General features: G+C 45.6%; 1 protein-coding gene across 3 annotated transcripts in view; it reads left to right on the top strand.

Annotated features, from left to right (window-relative positions):
* UNC79 (unc-79 homolog, NALCN channel complex subunit) overlaps positions 1–13,167 on the top strand; it is a 162,292-nt gene that overhangs the window by 104,394 nt on the left and 44,731 nt on the right. For all 3 annotated transcript variants that reach the window (XM_053665979.1, XM_053665978.1, XM_053665980.1), the window contains 3 exons: positions 3,994–4,110; positions 6,861–6,944; positions 10,274–10,376. In XM_053665979.1, the coding sequence (XP_053521954.1) occupies positions 3,994–4,110; positions 6,861–6,944; positions 10,274–10,376 (304 nt within the window). The remainder of the gene's footprint in view (positions 1–3,993; positions 4,111–6,860; positions 6,945–10,273; positions 10,377–13,167) is intronic.

Raw genomic sequence — 13,167 nt, 5'->3', positions numbered from 1 at the left:
AGAAAATATAAATGGCCTGAAATTTTGTAGGGTCTCTAAGAGGCGACTGTTTGGAAACTGCCTTCTGTGGTTGGGTCCTAGATTTTGTCATGAGGAGCATGCGTCCCACTGAGGTGAAGATGAGGGTTTCCCCAAGGCTCAGTGGGGGCAGTGAGGACACTTTAGGAAATTGTCTGCAGGAATCAGATGCAAAGAGGGGCAAGTTCTGCAAACCCTTGTCACAGGTCCCGTGGAGACGCTGCCCGCGGAGCTGGTTAATTTCATTCGACTCTCTTGAAATGAGGAAAATTCTGAAAAAAATCAGATAAAGATCTCAAATGCTGGACTGGTAGTATGGAATGACTTTCTCATCTTCATTGTTCATTCATTCATGCATTCATTCATTCAGCAGCTATGTATTAAGTGCTGAGTGCCAGGCACTGTACTTGGCACTGGGGATCTAATGTGAATAAGTAAGACACCCCTTTTTCTCAAGGAGTTTACACTCATAATAGTAGAAAGAGCCACCATTGATTTGACATCCGTCACGTGCCAGGCACCACGCTAAGCAGTTGACACACATTGTTACCTTGTTCAGTCCTTACATTGTGTGGCAGGTGTTACCGGCCTCATTTATAGGTGAGGAAGCAGAGTTGCAGAGAGACTGAGTGGCTTGTCTGAGATCACACGGCCACTACTACTAAGTGGTAGAGACAGGAATTGATACCAGGTCTGTTTGACTTTTTAAGCCCATGGTCTTTTTAGCATACCACACGGCCTGGGAATAATTCAAACTCAGTTATAATAGAGATCATCAACATTCTAAGAGTTTCCAGATGACTGTTACTTGCCCCTTTGGTTGCAACGAATGGTTAGTTCTGAATCTAGTTGTTCTTTTTTTATCACAAAAAATCTGTTTGATAACCTGATATAATACCCATTTTTAAGTCCACACAAAAATCACGAAAAAGCATATTTTCTCCTCCTAATTTGCATGAGTCATCTTTTTTTTAAAGCAGTTGTATTTTATTTTTCAAAAGATTTTATTTACTTATCTTTAGAGGTGAAGGGAAGAAAAATGTCACTGTATGGTTGCCTCTGGTGTGTCCCCTCCCGGGAACTGGCCTGCAACCCAAGCATGTGCCCTGACTGGGAATTGAACCTTTGGTTCCCAGCCCGGTGCTCAATCCACTGAGCTGCACCAGCCAGGGCTGCATGAGTCATCTTAAAAAAGTGAATTCCAGTTAGAATCCCAAGTTGGATATAAAAGTGAATTCTAGTTAGAATCTCAAGTTGGATATAATGGGGGAGAGGATGACTAAGTCAGTTTGAGTTCAGTGCCAGTTAAAAATATCATAAAATAAAAGCATCAAATGTGTCATAACCCTCGAAACATGACTGAGGGAATCCATAAGTCTTCCCTTATGGGTGTATGCATTTATTTATGCTTGTTAGCTGGATGCATTTCACCTTTTTGTTTGTTCATTTTTGTCACGGAGTGCTGTCTGCAGCAGAGGGTCCGGGGCATCGCAGTCTGGTGGTTAAACGGCCTGTTCAAAGTGGGCAGCGACCAGAGGGGAGAGGGAAGGGAACTTAAGGGGAAAAAGGGGGAGGGATTTTGAGGAACAAGTATGAAAGACACAGAGATGAGGACTGGGGGGGGGGAATGGGAGGGAGGGGGGAGACTGGGCGGGGGGGGGGGAAGAGAAAAAAATGTACAAAAAAAAAAAAAGAAATTGCATTAAATCTGTAGATTGCTTTGGGTAGTATGGGCATTTTAATGATGCTAATTCTTCCTATCCGTGAACATAGTATATGCTTCCACTTATTTGTATCTTTTTCAGTTTCTTTTTTCAATGTCATAATTTTTTGAGTACAGGTCTTTTAGCACCCTTGGTTAAATTTATTCCTAGGTACTTTATTATTTTTGATGCAATTGTAAATAGGATTGTTTTCTTAGTTTCCCTTTCTGATAATTAATTATTGGTATATTAAAAAAGGAAAAAAAAAACGGCCTGTTCACATAAACCGGTGCATGTTCATCCTTGAGCGCAGAAAGCCCCAATGGCGTGCACCCTGTGGAAGTCCAGGACATCTCCAACATCTTCTCTCTGTTTACCTTCGCCATCTTTGTTTTTTTATAAACATTTTCAAGGTTTGTCCAAAAGAAGGCATGTGGGCTCTTGGCTGGTGGAAGACAGACAAAACAGCTCCAACACTGGTGGACTGTCACCTTCTCTGGGCTGGCAGCTGGTGTCTTATCTTTTTCTCCAACTCATTTTTATTAAAAAAATGCTCCAACTATCAGTTTTACAAACTCTCTAAGGGAGACACAAGAGCAAGGTGCTGAGGTGACAGACACCCGAAGCAGCTTCTTTTGGTGTGTTTTTCCCCGTTGAAAGCCTGCGTGGATTTAGCGAGACGCATCGTTGGGTTTCCAGCTCCCTCCTCCTCTTCACGGGAATCGCGAGTTGGCCGGTTCTCGGGGACCTGTTCTTGGGGGCCCAGTGCCAGGCGTCTTATACCCTGAGCTAAACATTAAGGGGTCTTGTTCTCAGGGAACGCTATTGGCTTTAAAAACAACAGAGAATTAGAGAAATTATTCAATCACTAGAGGTTTTAAATCTTTTTTCTTTTTGCTGCTAATTTTTAAATTTGTTAAATCTTCTAAAAGATTTCTACTTTTGCATTTTAAAGAACCTATACTTTTAAACTGAGTCATAAAATTACCCATCAGCCAGAGGAATCAGATATTTCTCATATTAGTTTGCACGGTCATTTCCATGAATTTGGTTAACATGGATCCCAAGACACAAGAATTCCTATCTGTCCCTCTCTTTTTGTCAGCTTATTAGCTGATTATTTTGTAACTAAGCATGCCATGACCACCATGAATCCAGCAGCATGCTAATTACATTAAAAATGATGTTATAATTGGTTTCACATCACACCAAGTTGCTGCCTTGGTACCATGATTGCAAAACCTGTGTGTAACCTCAAGGCTTCCTGGGGGCCATCCAGTCACCCCAGTTGCTGCCTCCGCCTTCTAGGTGATGTAGTGCAGAGCTTCCGTTGCCGAAATTGGCCTGATGAGAGAGTGAATGACCACCAGTTCTCAAATGTCCTGGTGTTTGGGATCATGTAGAAAAAGCACATGAGTGATGCTCTGCCTTTCTCCCGGGGCTGGTGGCAGGGACTGGGGGCACCGCTCGCAGGGGAGAAGGGGGGCAGGAGGCAGGCGGCTTCCGCTCAGCAGTCTACTGGCAGAAGTGCTTTTCATTGTTTTTCTGGTTTGGAAATGCGTCTAACTTGACCTTTCATTGGTGGGATATTTGTCAATGCCTGACAGCAGTATGAAAACATTGCTGCTGTTTTCGGAAACAAAGATGTGTACTAGACTATGCGTGTGGAATGCTCTTTGATTCACAGTTTGGGAACCGTAGGCGGATGCTCATCCAGAGATTGAAAACAGCATGTTTTTGTCTTACGACCACATCATTTGCTGGTTGGTTCCAAGTAGCCTATTTTCATTTGCCTCAACTTCTCTCTAAAAATTGGGGTTGATCTCTGTCATCCTACTTCAAAATATACATGAGCACACACACGCACTCACAGGACCCCCGGAGATGCAACGGAGGCGGGAACTGTGCACAAGCTCCTTGAAAAGCGAGTTGAGCTATAAATTCACAGTGTAATGATCTGTCTTAAAATCCTTTTTTGGAAGGTGGCAGAGTTAATAAATAAAAAGTTAAGGACAGTAATCATGGTGTGGGGTAAACTTTTAGAGTCCACAGCTAAATGCGTGTAGGCACCGTTACCCCCTTTACCAAGTGAAGGAAGGCAGTGGAATAGCGAAGCGCCTCAGTCTTTCATTTGGACAGGAGCGCACGCGTTACCAAACAACTGCGAACAGCCGCTGAAGATTCCATTAAGATTCTGTATAGATGTGTAGAGGCTTTTTGTGCCGGCGGATTGATTCTCCCTAGTAATCATCTCCTCGTTTCCTCCATATAGCTCAGTATAGGCAGATGAAAAGGGGATCTCTGGGAACTGTGACAATGAGCCAGTTAATGAAGCGACAGCTGGAGCATCAGTCTAGCGCCCCCCGTAACATCAGCAACTGGGACACTGGTGGGTCAAGCTTTTTCTTCTTGTTCTACCTTTCAGATTAGCTAACACCACTTTCTCTGGGTCCCCCATGCTCGCTTGCTAAGGAATAGATTTTCTCTTGTGCTTTGTGGTTCAAACAGTTGTTTAAAAAAGAAACCCTGGGATAATGAATAAGTGTTTTTAAGCTTTCCAAATGTCCAGAGCCACCACCTAGGCTGGTCCAACCCTTTCCCCCCCCGCCCCCCTAAGACCCAGATTGCATATATTAATTAGGTTATCTACCTGGGAGTTCAATGATGCAAATGCATAAGGGAGGGAATGGATCTATGATTGATGTGAATTAAACATATAAACCAAAACACCAGGTCATCAATAGTCTCTGTTTTATAAGTCATAAAGTACCCCAAATAAGGGACTTAACAATAATAATAATAACCAATGGCAGCTTAGTGGTGGTGCGATCTGCTGGTAGGTTTGGGAATGTGAGCCCAGTGTGTCGGTCAGCAGGGTCACTGTGCTGCAGCAGCGCATCCTCTTGCCCATTCGGTGGAAGTGCACCCAGCCTCCGGCTCCGCTGTGTCTGTGTCTATGACTACCCTGCCTTTTCCGCACTTTGTCACCATGTTCTCTCTGCACCTTTACCACTCTCTGAAGCCAGGAGTTCCTTCCCCGATCCTGCTCTTTTGAGTGCCTGCGTTTTGTTTTTTTTTAATTAAATGGGTCATTTGGGTTACAAGATCATACATATGAAAGTACTTCGCAACATGCATGCACCAGGAAAATATCAGGGTTTATCACTCTGGTCTGGGGGCCAATACTTGGATTGAGCTAATTTAGTATCTTGATTAGTACTTTCTGGCTACAGTTATATGAGATTATTTTACTATCCTTCCTTATGATCAGGAATTAGAATGCTCACCAAACCAAAATCTTTAGATACTGATATTTTTTCAAAACCATAATAGTTATGTACATTTCAACTTATTCCCACCCTTCACTTTCTTACTAAAAAAAAAAAAAAGCTGGTCTAGATAACTAAACCCCACACACTATACACAATCCTACATTTAACAAATAGTTCAGCTCTCCTGACCTTTATCAGGGTTGTTAATGTGTTAAAGGGTTAGCGTTTTATCTTTCTTTTAGTGGCAGGTGGTAGTGAGTAATGACATAGCCAAAAGCCAATAAGCAAGAGAGACAAGAAGAAAGACACCAGGTAACCAGTCTTGAGAGTTTGGATGAAAAGCCTTTCTGTCCACACCAAGGACTTTGCTTCTCCCTTTACTGAGATGAAGTTGTGTAAGGAACTGAGAGTGAAAGCCACTGTTCAGTTGGCTCTTTAATCATTAAACGCCTGGCTTTTATTAGGTTGACCTGGGCTCTCTACAGAGTAATTGATCATCACTATTTTCTATAGCGAGTAGCTCAGCCTAAGCCAACCAACCAGATTCTGACTATAGTTGCAGCCTGGTATGATGGACCCAGAAGAGATAAAAAGGCAGAGAGGTCAATTTCCTATCTAAATTTCAATCTTAAAAAATCTGCCCTGGCTGATGTGGCTTAGTGGATTGAACCCCAGCCTTCGAACCAAAGGATCACAGGTTCAATTCCCGGTCAGGGCACATGCTTGGGTTAAAGGCCAGGTCCCCAGTAGTGGGTATGTGAGAGGCAACCACACATGGATGTTTCCCTTTCTCTTTCTCCCTCTATTTCCCTCTTTCTAAAAATAAATTAAGTTGTTAAAAAAATCTACATGATGCCAAATAACCCATTTGACTGAATTTTTCACTTTTCAGCCAATTTAAGCCTTGTTCATGTCACTCTGGTTTCTTATTTCATACCCGCCACTGACATGCTGTTTGAATTTCTTTCACCTGAGTTTTCCTGTTCTTGTTTTCCATCCTCCGGGTTGGTTTTCTAGTCCCCTGGTCCAACTAGAGCGTCCTCTCAACCTTCTTGTTTTTGTGAGTGCCATAAAAAGTTCCCCCCAAATCTGAGACCAGAGGAGAGTCGATGAGGGTGCAGTTCAGCGTTAGGTCACATGTCACTTCACACCACGTGTGCTGATGCAGCGACTCCCTAGTCTCCAAGAGAACAAATCTGGTCGTGTGTGTAGACACACTGAGGCGAGAAGCCTACAGCAAGGGTCGTGACCAAGGCACCTGCTCGCTCACGTCGTGCCTGCCTCTCCTCCGTCCGTCCGTCCCTGCAATCTGATGGCTCGTGTCTTTGCTTCGTTTTTCCTGTGAAACAAGCGTGTCGGAAGCACCGCTCCCCCGTTTCTGCCTCTGCCCCCTTATTCCCGCTCCTCAGCCCTCAGCCAGCCGCCTGTCATTTCCTTACTACCAGTTCCACATCTACCATCATCATACCAGCTCCACCATCTCGGCCAGTGCCCCAAATGATCACTTACGTATTTATTGATTTGCATAAAACATTTGTTTTATGGCTGTGCCATTGGCCTTCTATATTTTTCATTTCATATGAGGAGATGCAGGATTTGAGTTTTTGTGGGGGGGGAATCTGGACTAATTTTGGATGATTTTAGATGCTCTTCTGCCTTTAATTGCATTTTGTATCCCTGAAGGGCAGGTTTGTAGTGAAACCCCAACCAGCCCTACCCTGAAAAGTAGGATGTTTCTTAGAAATGTTAATAGTCAACGATAACGATGGCTGAACAATGGCCCCCAGAGATTATGGTTGAATTCTTTGTATTGTGAACTGTGCTAAGCTGACCACGTTGAACACTGAGGTGCCCTATTTATCCACAGAGCAGATACAGCCCGGGAAGCGCCAGGGCAACGTGCCAATGTGCCTCAACCCGGACCTGGAGGGACAGCCCCTGAGAACGAGAGGTGAGTGGAGCCACCGAATCGGAGACTGTGAGATGCTGAGAGACACTCAGCGTGTGAACCGTTGAGCCGTGCAGCAGGTGCTGAGACCTCTTGTTGAGCAGCCGTGAGAAGTGGCCCCAGCCTCTGCTCCAACACCTCCATGGAGTGGGAATGCAGGACATCCCCTCTCTGAACGTGACCGACAGCAAGTTCCCCCTAATGCTGACTTTCTCGACCTCGGGACCACATGAAACAACTCTAGTCTCTCTTCATGGCCAACCACTGCTTACTCCCTCAGCCTTTTCTGGACCACACACCCCTGGGTCCTTCAGTATTCCTCCCAATATGTATTAGTTTCCATGTCATCTTGTGTCTGCTTCTCTGAGCCTGGTCCAGCTCATCTGTGCTCCTTCTAGAACGTTGAGGTCACTGATGAATAGCTTCTTTTTAGCCATCTGAAGTTGCACAGAATATACACTTGACTTTGTGTTGTTTGTAGGAGCAAGCTGAGAATAAGTCTGTGCTAAGATCATCAGGATATGTATTTTCAAAATTTGTCTCATGGCTAAGTTAATCATTATGTTAGTTCCTTTCTAATTCAGAAAGTGGGTTAACGTATTTGTAAAAAGCAAAATAATAAAAATGAATTGTGATTGCATCTCTTAGCTAGTCCCTTAGATCAAGCAGGCTTACTAGTCTGGAACACAACACTCTCCAAATTTTCCGGAGGAATGAGGGGATATTTGTCTCTAGATTTTGCTAACATTTCTGTGGCACTGAGTAGCACTTTTTGTCCCTGTAGCTAATGGGAAGAGACTCATCTCATTTATGGACCCTACAGGAAAAGCTTTCATAAGCAGAAATCAGGGGGGTCGGACAAACTCTGGTGCCTATCTGTGATCTAGTGATGCAGTTGGTAATGCACACGTGGAAGGAGGTGTTGAGAACAAAGACAGACAGGGAGCGTCTTTTGGGGTAAAACGAAGAGCCTGTTGACGCAGCCGGGGCTGATGTGTGCGGGCTTTGAGACAACCAGTGCCTTCGTACTTTCTTTTGCCTGCGAGGTTCCCAAAGTGGCTTTTGTCAAAAATTCTAGCTTTGAAGCTGGGCTTTGGGGGAGGTACCCTCTTTATTCTGCAGTTTCTAAGAATCTTCTATTTCTGTTCCTAGTTCCATAGAGCACGCACGTTGGGTATTTATGTAGGGGAACCAGAGGTCGTGGGGCACCAGAAGCATTGCCTGTAACAGGGGGATCACGGGATGCCCTTGAATACTGCAGACTCAGCTGTGACCCAGCTATGACAAAAGGCCACGGGGGTCTGTGGCTTCCTTTCTGAATTGCCCACCTTCTCCTGGTACATTGCTCATGGCTCTCACATCATTAGCAGTGGTCAGGAATCCACTGGGTTGGCTACTGTTGCCCAATAACTTAACCTGTCTGCTCTTAGAGATGAGATGTTCACTGCCGTGAACACTGCATCGCACATGCCGTGTTGTCATTTGAAAAAACAACTGCACAACGCCAACAGCTCTGTCATTAAAAATACCCACTCGTTGGCATTCGTGTTGGATGGTAATTGGCATGAAACCACCCAAATGACCTTGAGTCCCTCCCTTTTCTTGACTTGAATTGTGATTTCTGTATTATGTAATAATAGGCAGTGATCTGAAAGTTTTGACTCAGAGGCCTTAAAAAATCAATTTCTTATGTTTCTAGTAAGACTGCGTATATATCAACATACATCCAGTGGGCGGAGCTTTGCCACTTTCAGGACTGGCATTTCAGGGTCTGGGACACATGGTCTGCCAGTGGTCAAGGAATGTGGAGTTTGGCTTTGAACTTTCTGTGTTCACCATACTGCTTACCCATCAATTATGATTTTTTTTTTAATCCTGGCCCAGGTCTTGCTTTTTCTGCTATTAATCAGTTTACACTTGTGCTTATAACAAACACTGTTGCTTCCACTCCAAGCTGCCTCGATAGGAAAACAACTGGAGAGCTTCATTAAGGATATACTTGGGCCCACTTAGGAAAGAGGAGTATCAGAAAGGGCCGACAAATACAGTTAAATTTGCACTCCTGTTCGGGATCTTTAGATGTAACCTGAAGGTATTTTCAGGTACCTACCTTTGCCTCTGGGTCTGCAGGCCCCAGGCCTCTCACAAACCCAAGCTGTGGCTGCCGATTGGGGAGGGAGCCCAGACGTGGCCGGGCAGCATTCTGACTCTTTGAAGGCTCCTTGCCATTTCTCCTCCTGCAGATTGACACATGTCCCCCACTCGGCTGGGTTCCTAAAACGTGTATGTGGACGCCGTTAGAGACCCCTTCTCTGAATCGTTCCTTTCACCTGTTTAAGGAAGGGTCCACCAGTTTTATTTCCAGCCCCAAGTTCACAGTTCCCTGATGGGAAATGGGTGCTTCAGTGACCATCAGGTTAATCTGCCTTCTTTCCTGTTTGAAGAACTCTGAGTCTCGGGGCTTCCCTTGTTTGTTGGTAGAACAGGGTGTCGTTCTGGACCGGCGCTTTGGGGGTCTTCTTGGAGTGCCTCTGTCCATACCCCCCGGGGGTACCCGCCCGGCGCCGCTGGTTCTCCTGGCGGAGAGCAGTCTCTGGACTCCCCACATGCACTGGTCTCCACGGCACGTTGCAGGGACTCCTGCCTCGGGTTTCTGTGACGGTGTCAGAACCCCACGTTTATAAAACCCCACATTTAGACTGTGTGGTACAGATCGGCTGAAGACCCTGGATGGCTCCTTCAAAACACTTGATATTTTATTCTTAAATATTTCAGTTTAAAAAATGAAGTTTTGGGCTTTGGGGCTTATGATGCTAATTTCCAAAGTAGAAAACAGTCCTGATATTTCTTAGCTCAGCCACCTCCCCTACTGAGAAGTGCGGAGTTCTGGGCTCTAATTCCTTTCCTGAATTTGCAACATTTCAGTGTTGGTGTAGATTTGTGATTCTAGAAACAGTACCATATGGGCAGTTTCCACGCATGCCTTGTAGGTAAGGGTCCTAATCTGTTTCAGGTACCCTTGAGTAAATTTCCCCCTTTCCCATCTTTGTCCTAGTACCCCGTGGGCACCTGAACTCTTTCTGATTATGTTCAAGGTCAAGAAGCCAAGAGAGAGACAGGAGTCTAGCTCTCACAGCCATTTAAGCTGAAACAAATCACAGTCTCTGTTGAATTCATTTTGCTCTTGAAGGTTTTTCACAGCGCTGTGGGCCTGTCCGCGTGACCTGCCAGTGAGTGTGATCTTTGGAGGAGTCGTCAGAGGACAGCGGGGCTGTTCCTGGCCCCCAGAAGCAGCTCTCCACTCACCAGTTGTCTCTCTGCTGCTTGCCTAGGGGCCACCAAGTCCAGCCTGCTGTCAGCACCCAGCGTCGTCAGCATGTTTGTGCCGGCACCTGAAGAGTTCACGGACGAGCAGCCGACGGTGATGGCTGACAAGTAAGCTCGCATCCCTCCTTCCTTGACGCCTTTGCAGAGTTCGAGAGTGGGCTCCCTAAGCTGTGTGATGGCATCGAGGGGGCGTGCCGTCATCCGTCCTTCAAATGACGGTAGCCACAGGTGTTGGCATGCATTTGTTATTCTAGAAATACAGTCTTGTATGGGCAGCTTCCAGTTAGGCCAAGGCACTTTTAAAAATCTGGACAAATGCAAATAATATCCACTTACTGGTTATCCCTGGCAATAATTTCATGCAGATAAAACCCCACAGTCAAAAGCTTCCTACTGTTAGCACGGACTGAGCTGGAGACTTGGTCCCTATCCCTGTTCTACCAGCAGAGTCCGGTCTCCGATTCTCAAACTGCCTGCGTTGCTGCTTGGTCTGTCAGCCTCCAGTGTCCTTTGCTGCCTGCAGGATAAAATCCAGACGCCTTAGCTTATGAAAGGCCCGTCTGGTTGTGAGAGGGTGGCCTTGCCATTTGTCACCAGGAACTCTTGGCCAAGCCCCCTCATCTTCTGCTGTGTTCTGTCCTCCGTGACTTCAAGGATGCCCTTCTCTTGGCCCTGTCTCTGTGTGGCGAACCCCTGTTCACGCTCTAGCACTTAGTTTCGGGCAGATTCCCAGGTTCCGTAAGGCAGAATTAGTCGTGCTGTTCCCCAAGCTTCCCCACGATTTGACGCATCTATCTGTTCCACCACTTACCCCAGAGTAGTTTAATTGTTTAGGCGTTAGCACATGCGCATTCTGCAGCAGACTGTGCGTTCCTTAGAGTCTGGGACACTTTCTTCTGTATTTTGTGCTCTAAGCTCCCTCCACAGTGCCTGGCCCATAAATGCTTGTTCAGTGCCTATGGGGAAGAATAAGATTTATAGGATTTCAGGTTTGGAGAGGTCCCCATGGGCCGGGGAGGCTTCCTGGCAAAGGTGTTCCAAGTGACATGGGGCAGGCTTGCGACAGAGGGTGGGGTGGAAGGGGCTGGTGTGGAGACTCACATAGCTGACAGTCGTCGCGGAGACGTGATGGTGCCTGTGTCAAACAGCAGCCTGGGCGTGTCCTCGTGGGGAGCGCCTGGTCGCTTCGGGAGGACTCCTGTTGCCTCCCGCTTTGGTGTGATGTTCCCATTGTGTTTTCCTGGTTTCTCCCAGTCGCCTTCCTGGTTGCCTTATATACATCCTATTCCTCTTCATTTTTAGTTACAAATGTGACTCCTATATTTTTAAACAGTCAAGTCGTAAGGAATTTTATCTATATATTGAGTTGGTGAAAAAGTTTGTTTTTTCCTGTAAGATGGCTCAGTAGTGCTTAGTTGTCTTTAACTTCATTCGGAACAATGTTGTTAGATAGTATTGTGAGAGCTGTTATACGAGCATGTGTTTTTAAAAAACTTATCAAAATTGGTGAATTTTTTAAAAGATTTTATTTATTTATCTTTAGAGAGGAAGGGAAGGAGAGATGGAGAGAAACATCAATGTGTGGTTGCCTCTCGTGAGTTCCCTACCGGGAACTGGCCTGCAACCCAGGCATGTGCTTTGACTGGGAATCGAACGGCGATCGTGTGGTTCGCAGGCCCGCACTCAATCCACTGAGCTATGCCAGCCAGGGCAAAATTGGTGAATTTTTATGTAGCCATTTTAATATTGAAGATGGAAGAAGATATGCAATGGTTTTGGCATATTATGCTCTGTTATTTCGGGGAAGGTAAAACACAACTGAATACAAAAAAAGATGCGTGCAGTGTATGGAGAAGGTGCTGTGACTGATCAAATGTGTCAAAAGTCGTTTGGGAAGTTCGTGCTGGAGATTTCTCTCTGGATGATGCTGCACAGTTGGGTAGACAAGTTGTAGTCAGTAGCCATGAAATCGAGATGCTCATTGAGAACAATCAATGATCTACCAAGTGGGAGTCAGCCAGGCAGCCAACATGCTCAAAACATCCACATCAATGAAGTTATTGGTGAAGATGAAAAACAGTTCTTTTATTTTACGGAAAAAACTAAACGGACTTTTTGGCCAACCCAGTATGATACTATTTAGGAAGTTTTCAGATGGAAGGGTCACGACAGCCATCACAGCTCGGGCTCCCTGGCCCTCCCCAGTGCACTTCCCCTTCACCTTGCACAGCTGCCCAGCCGTGGCTGCACAGATGAGCCTCGGCTTTGACTGAGATGAATTAAATTGAGCCTCCGTTAGATACTACAAAGAGCAGTGAGTTGTGAGTTACTTAACAGCAGGTGCCATTGTGTTTTACATATTATCCTCTGTAGGTGTAGTGAGTTTATAAGACTGACCTAACTGAGTGGTGGAGAAGAGATGGCAATTCAGGCTCCCCGGGTGCTTTCTAGAGAGTTCTATTGGCTTGCTGTCTCTCACCCACAAATAGGACATTTTTAAATTTGAAAACTTAGGAAAGCTTCCATTTGTGTCAAGGCATTTTTGATTTTTAATTTCAACAAATGAACACATATCTAGTTTCTGACTATCCCTAGTAGTAATTTCACAGGCCTAAACTCCCTCAGCTAGAAGCCTGGATCTGTTAGTCCAAATGGCACTCATTGTGAAAAGGAGCAAGTTCTTGGACAGGCCAGATGTTTGTGAGCAGAGAGAGTGCTTTCAGTGCTCAAGGGAGCCTTCCCGGTCTCTGCCACGTGTGCCGCTGTTTCTGCATCTCCGCTGAGGGTGGCGTTGAGGTCTCCTCTTTGTGGTCCACATGAGACCACTGACTAACTTGGGGGACCATTTCAAGACCCACCAGAAATGACTGTATGTGGTTTGTTACCTACTCAAGGCATG

This window comes from Artibeus jamaicensis, unplaced genomic scaffold (genome assembly GCF_021234435.1).
Source record: "Artibeus jamaicensis isolate MK-2021 breed Jamaican fruit bat unplaced genomic scaffold, CSHL_Jam_final contig_444, whole genome shotgun sequence".
NCBI lineage: Eukaryota > Metazoa > Chordata > Mammalia > Chiroptera > Phyllostomidae > Artibeus > Artibeus jamaicensis.
This window is presented reverse-complemented; position numbering and strand designations above follow the sequence as displayed.